The sequence below is a fragment of the Saprolegnia parasitica genome, assembly GCF_000151545.1.
Source record: "Saprolegnia parasitica CBS 223.65 unplaced genomic scaffold supercont2.4, whole genome shotgun sequence".
NCBI classification, from domain to species: domain Eukaryota; phylum Oomycota; class Saprolegniomycetes; order Saprolegniales; family Saprolegniaceae; genus Saprolegnia; species Saprolegnia parasitica.
Window position 1 is genome coordinate 670,000 of NW_012156398.1, and position 14,839 is coordinate 684,838.

General features: G+C 57.8%; 5 protein-coding genes across 5 annotated transcripts; 2 read left to right on the top strand and 3 right to left on the bottom strand.

Moving 5' to 3' along the window:
• Positions 1-501: 501 nt before the first annotated feature.
• On the bottom strand, positions 502-2,677 carry SPRG_19348 (hypothetical protein; the record flags this gene model as incomplete). Its single annotated transcript, XM_012340367.1, has 11 exons — positions 502-594; positions 641-772; positions 821-889; positions 935-1,049; positions 1,098-1,385; positions 1,438-1,553; positions 1,599-1,729; positions 1,829-2,052; positions 2,101-2,188; positions 2,242-2,399; positions 2,448-2,677. The coding sequence occupies 11 exons, from the start codon at positions 2,675-2,677 to the stop codon at positions 502-504; spliced, it is 1,644 nt and encodes a 547-aa protein (XP_012195757.1).
• Positions 2,678-2,954: 277 nt separating this feature from the next.
• Positions 2,955-5,852, top strand: SPRG_19349 (hypothetical protein; the record flags this gene model as incomplete). The annotated part of the gene is made up of 7 exons (XM_012340368.1): positions 2,955-3,443; positions 3,496-3,720; positions 3,784-4,233; positions 4,288-4,560; positions 4,615-4,929; positions 4,981-5,149; positions 5,215-5,852. The coding sequence occupies 7 exons, from the start codon at positions 2,955-2,957 to the stop codon at positions 5,850-5,852; spliced, it is 2,559 nt and encodes an 852-aa protein (XP_012195758.1).
• Positions 5,853-6,562: 710 nt separating this feature from the next.
• Positions 6,563-7,812, bottom strand: SPRG_22102 (hypothetical protein; the record flags this gene model as incomplete). The annotated part of the gene is made up of 6 exons (XM_012340390.1): positions 6,563-6,607; positions 6,654-6,768; positions 6,821-6,962; positions 7,010-7,289; positions 7,338-7,439; positions 7,489-7,812. The coding sequence occupies 6 exons, from the start codon at positions 7,810-7,812 to the stop codon at positions 6,563-6,565; spliced, it is 1,008 nt and encodes a 335-aa protein (XP_012195780.1).
• A 347-nt stretch (positions 7,813-8,159) lies between these two features.
• Positions 8,160-9,946, bottom strand: SPRG_01626 (T-complex protein 1 subunit epsilon). Its single transcript, XM_012339993.1, has 3 exons — positions 9,819-9,946; positions 9,706-9,766; positions 8,160-9,658 (listed from the first exon to the last, which is right to left on the bottom strand). The coding sequence occupies exons 1-3, from the start codon at positions 9,909-9,911 to the stop codon at positions 8,202-8,204; spliced, it is 1,611 nt and encodes a 536-aa protein (XP_012195383.1). The 5' UTR covers positions 9,912-9,946; the 3' UTR covers positions 8,160-8,201.
• A 959-nt stretch (positions 9,947-10,905) lies between these two features.
• On the top strand, positions 10,906-12,591 carry SPRG_01627 (hypothetical protein). Its single transcript, XM_012339994.1, has 8 exons — positions 10,906-11,121; positions 11,173-11,474; positions 11,525-11,655; positions 11,702-11,938; positions 11,986-12,103; positions 12,156-12,221; positions 12,273-12,367; positions 12,427-12,591. The coding sequence occupies exons 1-8, from the start codon at positions 10,998-11,000 to the stop codon at positions 12,476-12,478; spliced, it is 1,125 nt and encodes a 374-aa protein (XP_012195384.1). The 5' UTR covers positions 10,906-10,997; the 3' UTR covers positions 12,479-12,591.
• Positions 12,592-14,839: the final 2,248 nt, after the last annotated feature.

Sequence of the window (14,839 nt, forward strand, 5' to 3'; positions counted from 1 at the left end):
CCTCAACTTAATTGAGAACCTTTGGGCCATCGTTGCGCGACGCGTCTACGTCAATGGAAGGCAGTTTTTGGACCGACAGCGCCACATTTCTGCGATCCTTCAATTTTGGGAAGACATCGAGCAAACAACACTGAAAAACCTGGTAGCGAGCATGCCCAACAGGTGCCTACATGTTGTAGCTCGCATACGTAGAAAATCCGGGCATTCGAGTAGCGTCAAACGCCTCGTAACGACCCTATACATTCAAGTGGCCTATCTTTATTTCGCCAAAATATCGAAAAATCACATGTTTTTTTCATTTTTGACCTCAAATCGTATCCTACGTGCATGAAAACTTGGCACATCAATAAACAAGTATTATGACACGTTTGACAACTATCCATTGCCACTCCAGATAGCTAGAAGTGTATGAACCTCAGGTGGCCTATCTTTAGTACGCGCACTGTAGCAGTGTGCATGATTGATACAGTGATCAAGGATGGATCGTTGGTGGCAGAAGCTCTAGGCATTTTTGCCGGGTCGTTGGTGGGTTCCAATGTCGACGCAGCCTTGGCCGACACCGGACGGCGAAAACTCGAGCACAAAGCGCGGGTCCTAGCCATTTTCGATGCATCCAAGGGTTGTTGTTGGAGAGCTCTACCACGGGCCCTTCGGACCGGTACGCGTGCTGCGACCGCCCCGAAAACATGCCTGCCTGGTCCAGCGTCACGTGCAGTCGTAAATTGAGGTTGCCCGTCTTGCTGTTGGTGTGCGGCAGCTGCAGCCGGAATTCCTATCCGCTGCGTAAGCGCTCCTGAAAGAAGGGGAATGATAGAAGTACGTTTTGGCCGCGTGGCAACGAGCGGTCGCACACGACGGCCTTGATCGAGGCGCCCGTGAGAAATCCCTCCTAGTGCAACCATTCCGTTGACGACGCCTCGGATCGAGCACGCACTTGGTCCGCCGCAATGTGTCGCCGCATGTCTTGGTTGTCGGGCAGCGCAAACTTGGCCGTAAACTCGCGCTCGCCAACGTTGACGTCTGCGTTCTCGTCCCGGAACGTATGCAGACTATCCATTCTCGCTGGAAAGACGTCGATAGAGGCATAAAAGGATGACCTCGGTGGTCGATAGAGCTCGGTCGACGTGATGTTCTTCTTGGCCGACTCGACCTTGAGGTCGTACTGCGTCGGCGTACGGAACCGGGTGCGAAAGTCGGGGGCAGCGATCAAACTACTTTGCGGGGGCTTGAGAGCGACGTTCGTCGTCGTCGTTGCGTGGTTGCGCGCCTCCATGGCGGCCACGCGTGCATTGAAGAGCGATTGACAGTCAAACGAACAGCGTTGTGTTTGTTGCAAGAGCTGGTTGATGCTATCATCGTCCATTCTGCGCCCGAGCTCGTTGTTGCTGTTGTTCAACTTCATACTTTTGGGATTCTTATTGTCTATTTATATGCTACTTTTTGAGCTTGAGGTACGACAAGGTGGCCTCGTCAAGCGGCAACCCGCCGCCATCCCGCACGGCCGCCACGGCGCTGCCTACCGGCGGTGTTCGCGCTTCGCGCTGCTTGCCCTCCTATGGCATTCCATTGAGTTGTCATTTTGCATACCAAAGACGCACGTCGATCTCGGGCTTGTGCTCTGGAAACAGATTGTCGTAGAGAATCGAGAGCACTTCGTCGTGGGCGAGGAGGCGCTCAATGACGCGGATGCGGTCGGCTGACGTGAAATCTTTGAGCTCCGGGTCATGGTCTATCCGCACGTCAAGTAAGGAACCGAAGGGCAGTAGGAGCCCACCGGTCGTGGGTTCTGTCTTGAGCGGTGCGATCGCCCGTGTCGACTTGGGCTCACGGCCCTGGGTCTTGCGCCGCACCACGTCGCGCTTGACCGCTTCGATGCTCAAGAGGAAGAAGGCTTCGAGTTGGTTGGCATCGTGCTTGCTGTTGTCGGACCGAAGGCGGTTGACGTCGCGCTTGGAGTGTTGAAGCTCGCGCTTGAGCTGGCGAATCTGCTTTCGAAAACTCTCTTCGCGCTCGACGACAGCGAGCGGTAGCTGCATGTCGCTCGCGGTGCGCCTACGATATTGTCGACGCTACACAACTTGTCCTGCAAATGGTGCCAACCCGTCGTCGGCGGGGGACGACGGACGTTCAAAGAGCGCAGTAGTGTCACTGTGTTGCGTCGATAAATTGGCGAGGCGGATCTCGAGCTCTACTCATCATCATTCGATCGCACCACGTCCAGCATGCGTCGTAGGTTCCAACCGGCGCGAAGGAGTTTGTTTTGCTTTTTGGACGCCTTCAGCTGCTTCTCGAGCCAGTCGCGGTCCTCTTCAATGGACTCGAGCTTCTCTTTCATGTGCTTGAGGTCCTTCTTCATGGTGGTCGTAAACGCATCGAGGCGCAGCGCCTCTTTCCGATACCTACTCGCGACGTCACGCCCCCATGCGTGGCTGCCCTTCTCCGAGTACCAGTCGCGCTCTTCCTCGAGGAGCTTGATCTTCTCCGACTTGTTTTCAATTGTCTCGTTGCGCGTGACCTTCTCCTTCGTGTCGTGGAGTTCCTTCTGGACGTTGTACATGTGGGCGCGGTACGCGGCGAGGAAATCCTTCTCTTGGCGGACCAGCACCGCCGTGATCTTCTCCGAGAGTGACCCGACCACGTCGTGCAGCTGCGCGTAGCGCTCGCGGACACTGGCCATGCTAATTTGCAGCGTAACTCAGCGATCGATCCAAAAAGGGGGTCAACCCTTTGGGGGAGTAGGCGCCGGCCCGGCGTTTCTCGTCGCCGTCCCGAAGCGAGGTGAGGAAGGTGTCCTTGTTAAAGACATCATTGGATGGCGCCTACGAGAAGAAGAAGAAGATACAGATAGCACGACGGTAGCGCGACCGACCTTGTCCATCGTCCGTCGTCGCGAGCGATTGAAAACCGCAGCCGAAACCGGTGACCAAGCTTGTGTGTTTTTAGACAGCGAGACCATGGCCGCGAGTATTGCCGGCGTGCGACGACTGTACTTGGAGCCAACGACGCTCGATATCCGCGAAGGCTCGATCGTCGAGACGCCGCGCACGTCGTGGACGGACCCGTTCTTTACCGTCGACCAGGACCTCTTTGTCTTGCACTACAACTGCTTTGCGCCGAAACCATTTGCGACCGACGTCGAGTACCAGCGTGGCTTTGGCCACAAGTTTGGCGTCGAGCGGTCCATGGCGCAGCTCGAGAAGCGTTTTCGCCAGCTCACGACCACGGCGACCAACCGCGGGATCCTGCGCGTCTACCTCAAGTCGCTCCTGGCGAATGCGACCGTCGAGGCGCTAGATCCGACGTACGCTGCGTGCGTCGATCTCTCGGAGCGCCTCGAGACCGTGCTGCATCCAAAGTTGCGCTTGGAGATCGAGATGGACGGCGACTTGGTGGCCAATATGGACACGATCCGTATCGAAGTGTCGGGTCGGTCGACGACGCCAGTACGTGTGCCCTGTGCGAGCGCGGTATGGCGGCTCATGTATGGATCCCTAGTTTGTGCGTGACGTGCCCAAGCACCTTATCCGCGCGGTCTCGAGCGTCGTTGATAGCTTCCTCGCCCAGGCGGCGGCGGGTTGCCCGCCGATGCGGCACCAAGCGCTGACGTATGTGCCGCGCACGGGCACGTCACGGGAGAAGATGGTCTTGACCGACGACGTTCCGGCGTACGACCACATTCCGCTGCACAACCACTTTGACGCACCCGTCTTTGATCGCATGGTACTATCTACATGATACTGCTGTGCTTCGACTGTTCAACTATTGCATTGGACATGTGGACAGATGCTCTTTGCGAAAGACCAAGACGTGGTCGAGCACCGAATGACGTTGGTCGACGAGTACGACAAGTTTCAGAAAACCAACAAACTCAGCAGCGACGAAATCAACCAGATTTTTGAGATTGAGATGAAGCGGTACGGCGACGTGCTCGAAAATGCCAAGAACAAGGAGGTCGCGCACACGCGAACGTTCCTCGACCAAGCGCTGCAGCACGATTTGCAGTCGATTCATGCCATGCACGCGGCGACGGTCGCCAACGAAACGGCGCGGATTTCCGCTAAGTACTCGGCGCAGCGCGAGTCGCTCTTCGTCCGCATTGAAGTCGAGCGGCTCAAGGCGCTTGCGATGCACCGCGACTCGACGCAGACGACACTGGCGCAGCTCGAGCACGTCATGGCCGTCAACCTCCAGCAAGTGGACGCGATCTTTGGCGCAAGCGAGTACCTACTGCAAGTACGTGCAACCACGAGATACGTTGACCGTGATGGCGACTCGGATCTGCGGTAGCTCATGCTGCTAGCGCAAGATTTGGCATGCAAGAAGCTTCTGAATGCGTGCGTGCGGTACCTTACCGAGCCGCGTCGGTTCCAGCAGTTTTGTACGCGGCGCGAGCTCACGAGCCCGCTCTTGGCCGAGACGACGCTGCTGTTGCTGCTGCAGCACTTGCCCGACAGCGATGCGGCCGAAATCAACACGGTGTACGGCGCACAGTTTGTCTACCACGAGATGCTACGTCGCGAGATTCACACGCGGCTCATTTCGCTCACAAAAGCGCTCGAGGTGCGTGGCGCCCTCTTTCAAACTGATATATTGATACGTTGATACTTTGGCTAGAGTTTGCCCAACGACGCGCTTCGCGACGTCATGCAGTATGCGTTTGAAAAGTTTGTCGGCGAAGCGTCGTCCAACCCGTCCAAAGACGTGGCGGCGCTCGGCGAACTCTGCAAGGGCTACCCCCACGTTCTCACCAAGGAGCTCCAGCGCCGACGCGAGTTTAGCCACGTGAAAATCAACCCCGCGCTTTTGAATGACCACTTGAGTTTGACCGAGGACGACTTGCTCGTCGAGCTCGAGTCGTCGAATCGGTACTGCTCGGCGATTGGCACCAAGCAGCGCAGCGCTGGTGAGTTTGGCCGATGGATGTTTGAGGTAACACATAAGTATATTTGTGACAGTTTTCGACATTTTGGAGGCATCTAGGTGTGCATTGAAGCCATGGATCCGATTGGTGCGAGCGTCGCGATCGGGTGGGAAGTTCCTCGGAGCGTGCTGCAGTGGGCTCCGTCCGAAGATGTGTGGCGACAGACCCACGAAGCCCCCGAGTCGCCACGCGGGGACATGACGCGCTTCGGCGAGCTCAACGGCTACGGTACATAATCGTCGCTTCTTTATCTTATCCCCTCGCGAAAAATAGCTGAAATGTTTTTTATCTAGGGGTCGTCTTTCCGGGCTTGACGCCAGGCGACGACGGCCACAGCTTTGGCATTCTGTGGCAGTCGCACGCGGGCTTGACGGGCGACGGCATGGGCGTCCTCTATTGCAACGGGAAGCAGTACAGCGGCGTGCCCACCTTTAGCAGCGGTGACGTCGTCGCGTGCACAATTGACCAGGACGCCGTCGAGCCGTTCGTTGAGTTTTATCTGAACGGGCAGCTCGTGATTCCCGTTGTCAATGCCGGCAACGTGAAGAAGCGGGGCGAGGTCTGTAGCGTCGTGCAGCAGCCGCTGCGGCTCCACAGCACGCACTATGCACTCTTCCCGGCCGCCACGCTCTTTTCGAGCAAGGATCCGATTGCGCGCGTCCGGTTCAACTTTCGCGGCGGCTTTCAGTACCCGATCCCGGGCTACGAGCCGTATGGCGCCGAGCTCCTCGACTTGCTCGAGATCGCGGGGGAGAGCGTCTCGGAAACGGGCGGGTACTCGGCGCTGTCACCGCGAAGCTCGATACGGTCGAACGAGACGTGGGGCTCGATGCAGTCGCGCCGCCACAGCGACATGACGCGCTCGGAAGGACGCACCTCCGACATTACCCTCACCGCTCGCTCGATCATCTCCAACAACAACAACAAGTAGTTGTCGTCGTCAAGCATCCACCATCGACCCGTCTTCTGGTATCTCGTTTGGTTGTTTATATCAACAAAGCAGATCACACCACCTTTCTCTCAGTTGACACGGCGCGTGATGCACAGACATCTCGTATCTATAGTAGGGGTCCGTTGCTGGTCATTTCGTGATTTTAGCTAGCATCGGGTATATAGTACTATCGACTAGCTAGCTATTCCTTACATTAATCCAATACCTTTTAGAAATCTACTTTCTACTCGATATTTCAACCTTTTCACAACCCGACGCGTTTTCCCGCGCTTTTCCGTCGCCACATTCGAATGCCGGTTCAACATCCGGATAAAGGTCTTGTATCCGGAGGATCTCGCTGCCACTGTTCATATTGCAAGTGGCAAGCAGCAGCAAGATGGGTCCGCTGCGGTCGGCGCCGGCCATGGAAGAGGTTCGCCCGCGCCAGAAGCGCCGCCGCGTCGCGCGCGAGGTCGAGTCCAATGAGCCGCTGACAGCAGTAGCCCTCGACGACTTCCAGGCGCATGCGCACATGCGGCGGCAGCGGTACCGTGCCCACTGGGACGCTTACCTCGAGAACCAAGCGTACTACAACGCGTCCGAGACGCCTCCCACGACGCCGTCGCCGTACTGGAAGCGGCTCTAAGACGTGGATGTTATTCCGTTCTCATATACTACCCATTATCTATTGCGACAACAGCATTTTGGTATTAAAAGTCGAGGATCGCATGCACGGCCGCGAGCACGTCCACTGGCTACGCTACCGTTTGAGACGCCTCGTTGCGACCACTGCGGAATTACCTGTGTCAACGTCGGTGGCGACGTCAATGCCTTGGGGATCGCGGGATTCCGCAAGGCGTCGGCGCACTGCATCCAGCCTGGCACCTCGCGCAGCTGGCGCTGCCACGGGCAGTACCTGCACATGATGTGATGCGACCGCGTGCCGTCGAGAGGGTGCTTGACCGTACCATCGGTGGGCTTCGAGCGGATGGAACACCGAGGCTTTGTGGCGCTTGGGCGCAGGCGCGGTCGAGGTGTCGTCGTCGGTCAGCGTCGTGCAAAGGACCGCCGACCGATTACAAAACGTGCAATGCGCGAGAAGCGAGGCCTCTACATGTCGAGTGGCGTAAGATCTGAAGCGACCATCGGCGGAGTACCATGGCTGCGAAGCGTCCAGCCGCTGGCAGCGAGACCGACGAGGATTGTGGCGTCCAGAGATGGCGCGTCCGACGCATTGTCCAGCACACCAGAGACGACGTCGTTGCAGTAGGCGGGCCAGTCGGCCGCCGACACACTAGTGCGGGCGCGCAGCAGGTCGAGAAAGGTAGCGTCGACGTCGACATGCCCGAGGCTCGACACCGCTCGTAGCTCGGTGCACATGGCGGCAATCGCCTTGCGGACGCTCTCGAGCGCTTCGTCGACGCTCCAGAAATGCAGCTACCGAATCATTAGAAAATTGCGACCGGAGGCGTGACGTAGTCGTACGTGGCAAAACGACGCGGGCGACGGGTTGCCCCGCCATGGACACGTGCTCAAGTGGAAGGACGTCAAGCGCTCGTGCAGGCCCAGCGCAACCTTGTGCGCGCCCTGTGCAAGCATGCGTCACGATGCGTTCGAGCATGGAGTGTAGTAGCACCTCGGGGCTAAGCCGCTCGTCGATGCGGCAATCCAAGCGCGCATGGCAGCACTCGCACTGCAATGTGTCCGGGCCGACGTTGACCCAGCCGTGCTGGGCGCACACGAGCAAGTCGAGCGCCAACGGCTTGGCAAACCAATGCAACGTCGAGAAGGACGCGACCCGGTGCTGAAAGTCGGCCCAGTTGTTTGGCCGGCACTTGGCGACGCCGGGCTCGTCCGACCGCAGCGGCAGCGACGGCGCGCCCGCGCGGCTACCCTTCGCTGGCGCCGTCGCCTTCTTCCAGAGCGCCAAGACCTGGTCCACGGCTTCCTCCAGTGCCATGCTCGTCGGGCTTCGATAGTACGGATACGCCGCCACTGGTATCCGGATCATTGTCAACACCGCAGATGTCAACGCCAAGGCGACGCGAAGTCCATTCCCGTCCTCTGATACTACCGGTACTTTAGCATGGGCAAGGTGGGCCTTGTTTGCATTGCGTGGCTGGCTGCTGGGCTGGCTGACCTCCTCGCCACGAAGAGGAGGTGACGAGGCACGCGGCTGCACCGACAGCAGCAGACAGGCCACCATGGACCCTTCGTTGCCTCTTCGCACACGTCGCCAGGCACAGCTCGCATGTCTCGATGGGCCATGGCCTTGTAGACGTGTGTGGCCAAGGCGTCGTGGAGTGGATCCTGATGATGAACACTCTTTTTTATTAAACTAACCAAAATCTAAGCGTACGTGCCCTCCAGCATGACGTCGTCAATCTTGAGGATCATGCGCACGACCTGCGTCGCGAGCTGCAGCTGCTGCTGCTTGCCGATCAGCGTCTCAAACACGTGCTGGTCCTTCATATCGTACGTGCCAGTCGCATTGCAGTCAATGCCGAGGCGCGGGTTCTTCTCGCTGAGCTGCTTGGCGCGCACGGCCGAGAGCGAGTCGATGGGGCTCAGACCCGAGTTTTCAGCGAGCGCCATCGGGATGTCCTCGAGCGCCTCGGCAAAGCCGCGGATCGCGTACTGCTCAATGCCGGTCGTCTTGTTGGCATGCTCGCGGATCGCGATCGCACACGTAATCTCGGCCGAGCCGCCGCCGTAGACGACGCGGTTGTTCTTGATGAGGTTGCGCGTGACGCACATGGCGTCATGGAGCGCGCGCTTGGCCTCTTCGACAATCATCTTGTTGCCACCGCGGACGAGCACCGTGATCGCATCCGACTTGGCGCAGTCTTCAATGATCAGCATGCGTTCCTTGGTCGTGCCAAAGGCCACTTCGCGGACGACGCCAGCGTGGCCGAGCTTGTCGGCCGTGAGCTCCGAGAAGCGCGGCACGATGCGGCCGCCGGTCGCGATTGCAATGAGCTCGAGCTCGACGCCGCCGACCCAGCGCACGGCCGGGAGTTCGTTCTGAAGAAGCAGATGGTTGGCTTCGTCGTCAAAGCCCCATTGGCAAATGACAAGGTTGGCGCCCGAGTCCTTGACCTGCTTGATCATGGTATGGAAGTAGTCCTGCTCCTGCGCGTAGAGGTTCTCGTACGCTTCGACGGTCGTAATGTCGAGCTTGTGCTTCGTCTTGGGTTTCGGGGGCTCAAACGGGCACGTCAAAATGCACATCTTGGCGTCGCGGACTTCCTTGGCCATCTGCGGGTGCGAAAAGTCCTTGTCGACCACGATACCGTTGATGAGGCGCGTCTCCTCGAGGGTCCCGCCGGGCTTGCCCTCCATCTTGATCAAGTCAAAGTTGACGTCGCGCGTCTCCCAGTTGCACACTTTGGTGACGGCGCTGACCGCAATCTCGGCCATTTGACGCTTGTACTTGTTGATGATCTTGCTCGAGAGCGTCGTCATGGCCGTCTCAATGAGCGGCGTCGTGTTGTCCTTGGAGAACTCGATGCGGTCGCTCACCGACTCGAGGTGCTTGACTGCGATCGCGCACGCTTCCTCAAAGCCATCGGCGATGCGCATCGGGTGGAGGCCACGCGCAAGGAGCTTCTCGGCCTGCTCCAAGAGCGCGCCGGCAAGCACGACCACGCCCGTGGTACCGTCGCCAATCTCGTCGTCCTGCGACTGCGAGAGCTCGACGAGCAAGTGGGCGACGCGGTGCTCGACCTGCATCTGCTGCAGGATCGTCGCGCCATCGTTCGAGATGGTCACGTCGCCGTCCTGGCTCACGAGCATCTTGTCCATGCCTAGCCATTATGGTCATGAGCCCTCATCGCAGGCGAGGCGGGCGTACCCTTGGGGCCGAGCGACGTGCGGAGGAGGCTCGTCACCGTACGCGCCGCCAAGATGTTGCTCTACGCAGCCCAGCAGCATGAGATCGGAGGCCATGGCCATGCAGCCGTCTACCTTGATGGCGTCGATACCCTTGATGCGCTCCGTCTTCTCTTGATCTCTCAAGATGATGAAGGGGCGGCCATACTCGTCAAATACCATCGACATGTTGCTTGGGTCCGATCGTAGATGCTAAGAACTACACAGCCACTTATATGCGGTCGGACCCCCCGTTGACTTCGTTGCATAAAAATACGGTGCCCCGGTCTCTCTTTTTTGCATTGTCCAAGATCGCAGTTGGTATCTGTATTGAATTCGAATTTGAATTAAAAAAGGTCCGAGATCTTCATTAAATACCACTTGTGCCCCGGGCACCACACATATCCGGATTATACCGGATACCATGGAGCGATCGGCGTTAAACGCTGTTCCCAAGAGCGTCTCAAATAGATCACTTGATGATTTGGGACAGGGCTGACAATGGCAACCGACAAGACGCGGGAACAAGATGGCTTGCAAAGCGTCCTCCCGTGTAGTACTGGATTTGAAGCCATGATATGTGGACGGTACATTGTTGCGTAGGCACCAGGACCTGTACGCAGTTGCTGCATCAACCAGCTGCACGCATGCGAGACTCGACTTCGCTGCCACGTCGATCAACGGGGCCCTTCTGGTATAATCGGTATGCATAGGAACGATCCGCGAGGTGTCGCCTGCGTATCTTGTTGGTGCGAGTGTTCGCGATGCTCTGATGGGTCGGACTGTCGTGCGTTTTTATAACGAGACGACGGCGCAGCCTGGTCACCGCTTCTTCAACTTCAACGTCCATCTCGCTCATGGCTGCAAGGAACGTCCGACTTTTACCTTCCATGCACCATCCATGCACTCCTTCCTAGAACGCTTCGTATACAGCGTCGAACGCTCCCTTGAGCAATGTTGAAAGAGTGTCCAACGTAGAACCCTTCGTGTCATCCTGTTGATCGTCCAAGCGCCAAGCGTTGGCCGATCCAAAGGGCTTCGCGAACGGCCCTTTCTACTCAGAAAGGCGACGCTTCTTTTGGGTAACAGAGCTCGCATCTGTCTGCCCTTTCGTGTCCTCTTAGTAAACGCAACCAGAGAGCATCGCAACGTCACGGCAGCCATCTCGACCGCCGTGGCTGTCCAGCCTAAAATGAGACACCATGGAGAAACAAATATTCCGCCTGGCGCTGGCACTCAGTTTGCATTTTGATCAGCATCGACAAGAACGCGACGATGGCACCTGTGGTCCCTGGCGCCGACGCGACGCCGCTGAACGTCGAAGAGTTTGAGACGTACGCACGCACGTACCTCCCGAAGAAGACGCTCGACTACTACATCTCGGGCGCCGACGACATGGGTACGACGACGACTGCATTGCAATCTTACATCGTACCACGCATGCGCTTAGTGACGCTCAAGGAGAACCGCCTCGCCTTCACGCGCCTCAAGCTCATGCCGCGCGTGCTCCGCGACGTGCGCAACATTGACACGTCGACGACGCTCCTCGGATCGCCAATTGCGACGCCTGTCTGCATTGCGCCCAGCGCAATGCAGCGCATGGCCCACCCGGACGGCGAGCTCGCGAGTTCGGCCGCCGCGGCTGCCAAGAAGACGTGCTACACGCTCAGCACGATCAGCACGACGAGCCTCGAAGACGTTGCTGTCTCGAATGGCGACGGTCTGCGCTGGTACCAGCTCTATGTCTTCAAGGTGGTCCCTCGCTTCAATGCGGACCAGCGTGACCTTGCTGCATGCAATAGGATCGCGAGCTCACGCGCGACTTGGTCGTTCGCGCCGAGAAGGCCGGTTACAAGGCGCTCGTGCTCACGGTCGACACGCCGGTTTTGGGGTCGCGCGAACCTGACCACCGCAACAACTTTGCTTTGCCCAAGTACGACGTACTTGTGTTGCTTGGACGTTCTCATCGCAGTGGGCAGGCACTTGACGATGGCCAACTTTACGCACGGCAAGCACGCACACCGCATGAACGAGGTCGGGCTCTCGCAGTACACGAAGGAGCTCTTCGACCTCAACATCACGTGGGACGACGTCGCATGGCTTCAGAGCATCACGACGCTGCCCGTCGTCGTCAAGGGGATCCTCACGCCCGAAGATGCCATCATGGCCTGCGACGTGGGCTGCAAGGGTATCCTTGTCTCCAACCACGGCGCCCGGTAAATCTCGGTACACAAAGAAGCGATGGCGAAACCTGCATTGGTAGGCAACTGGATACGGTGCCGGCGACGATCGAAGTCCTCCCGGCTATCGTTGAGGCCGTGCAAGGCCGCGCTGAAGTTTACTTGGACGGCGGTGTCCGCCGCGGTACCGATGTCTTCAAGGTACGAGACAAGACCCCGTTGAACTGCGCCAAACGGATGGGTGGATGCGTAGGCGCTTGCGCTTGGCGCCCGCGCCGTGTTCCTCGGTCGCCCGACGCTCTGGGGCTTGGCTCACAGTGTACGATTCAGCTCGACGCATTGCCATGCGGCCTCTCATTGGCAAATATAGGGTCAACAAGGTGTAGAGGACGTCATCTCGATGCTCACGAACGAGCTCGCGCACGCCATGATGTTTTCGGCGACGACGACGCTGGCCGACATTGGGTAGGTCATTATTGTCTGCCAGATTGTCTGCGATCCTTTCTAATTGTTTGATATGCTAGCCCCAACTATGTCCGTCACGAAGCGTACTTTCGCCAAGCCGCCAAGTTGTAGACCGATCGTTTGGCGCCCGTCGCATCATTGCAATACAGGCACATTTTGGTGCTCTGGATCTGTTAGAAACCTGTCTGCGATAATTCAATTTGTCAGTAGTATGCTGCACACCACGCGACGCCTTACTATGGCAGACGACATCGCTCGCTTTCGCAATTGCCTTCGACACGCTTGGCTTTCCGGAGGACTCGCCGCCTCTTGCGTCTCGATGTCCGCGGATTGGCTGAAATGACAGTGTTGAACGTTTCCTGCGAGCTTTTCATCCAAGTGCAGGCATTATTGTGCAACGCAGGACACCAAAATACAAGGTGTCGTTGAACCGAAATGGCGCGACGCGCCGTACGTCCGCCTGAAGATGCAGCGGCCAAAGCGGCGCGGCTCAAAAGAATTGACTCGCCCATGCCGCCTCGCGCGCCAAGGAATCCGACGATAAGCAGTCCACAATGCAGTCCTACTAGCCGCCTCCGCAGGAACCTACTAAACTTACAGTAACTCGATTCAGCAACAGCACACACATATCAAGTACATAGCACTACTTCCAATCTAATCTATCTACTCGAACGTGTTCGCGTTGAAATCAAACAAGCAAAAGCCAACTCAGAGACTTCGCCTACGTACAGTGCTACGCCTGAATGCATAAGAATCAGCACCAGCACTTGGTCGTTGGTAGTGAGCTCAAAGCCTCGCGCTCGCGTCGAAGCTGCTCGAGGCGACTGGAGGAAGACGACGATGACTTGGCTTTCTTCGTCTTCTTTAGCTCCGAGTTCGTCGTGTTACCGGCACAGTCGAGCGCGTCGGCTTTCTGTGTATCGTTGGCGGCGACCATGAGCACCATGGGCCGGCCCGCGATCGCAGCCATGGGGTCGGCGCTCGCTGCACGTGGCGCCTCGGTGGCGTCGTTGTCGTCTTGGCTCTGCTGGACGGCAGGGTTGCGAGGGCGGCTTGCGTCGGCCTAACTGGCGGTGGACCGGGCTCAGCGCGCCGCCGAGCGCGATGCCTTTGTCTGTGTACTTCGTGATGCTGGCGGCGGCGCGGTCTCGTCGGGCGCAAAGAGGTCGATGGTCGGCTTGGTCTTCTTGAGGGCCTCGACGCGGCCGTCAAGGTCCGCTTGCGCTCTCGCGGAAGGCAGCGCGCTCTGCGTCTTCATGCAGCCGCTCGTCCCGCCGGACCTTCTTGATCTTTGCGCGCGTCCACACCACTTCTTGTGCTTGTGGCTCGTTTGGAACTCGATCTGGCATGGATGTTTTAATTGGCGCAATTTTTGATTCTTTATAGCCAATCACAAGCCGTGTTCGTCTTGAATAGTGTGAGCACCATTCAGCACAACGACGAGTAGCAGCCCACAGACGCGCCAGCGCCACGTAGCAGCCGGGTATACCTCTCCACACACTTCTTGAATGACGTAAATGTCGTTTCCGACGCTGCACGTAGCGCAATCACGCGCAAATCCATTTTCCATTTTTCGAGGTGGTGGCAGAATTGCCCAAATACTTCACGTGACATCGCGGGGTTCCAAAGCTCCAAGGACCGTAAAACTGGCTGCCACAGTTGGCGATGGGTCTCGACCCGGTGTGCGACCATCTTGTTGGTCGCCATCGTTGCTTGGGCACTCACACCAAACTCGAACTGCCGAGCGTCGGTTTTCAGGAAATTCGACATGCAATTTCGGTTGAAAATGCGTCGAAATCGCGGAAACCGAGGACGCCGTCTCTATTTGTTCCAGTTAAGGAGCGCGTGTTATGTGGCCGAGGGAGGCAAAGAGCGCGCGATACCGCTGCGTGATGAGGTCTTGTATCCCGTACAGTATTTCAGTATAGCGAAAAAGCACACTATATCAACATATTGTTTGCCGCTGTCATTTGCTCTCGCTACAGAGCTCGCACGGCGACGTCACATAGCATTTTGGACTCCCCAAAGTGTGGCCTAGCACTCTGGCAAGTATGGGCGATTTCATTTTCAAACTTCATTCTGGTCGATCCGCCGGCGCGGCGGCCACTGTGCACCAAAATATGGTAATTATGGTTGCAAATGGCGAACGCCAATACTAACGACCGGCAACGTCAGAAAGTCAGAAAGACACGCCGAGGCTCCTCGGGCACCACTGACGCTGCTGCATTGTGCTCGAGGAAACTCCATCAGCATTCTCTACGCCATCATGAGGTGTCGCTCGGTCGCAATGCAGCGTTCCTCGTCGGTCTCCCTCCTTTCCGTTGACGCCAGGCCAAAGCGTTTCAGCCAATCAGAGCGACAAGACATTAAATTTGTGGCCAATCAGAGCGGCAAGGACTCCGCTTCCGAGCCAATCGCCAGTGTTCTTGCCGCAGTTCTCGAACCGATCATCGCCGCCAGCCCAAGCACGTG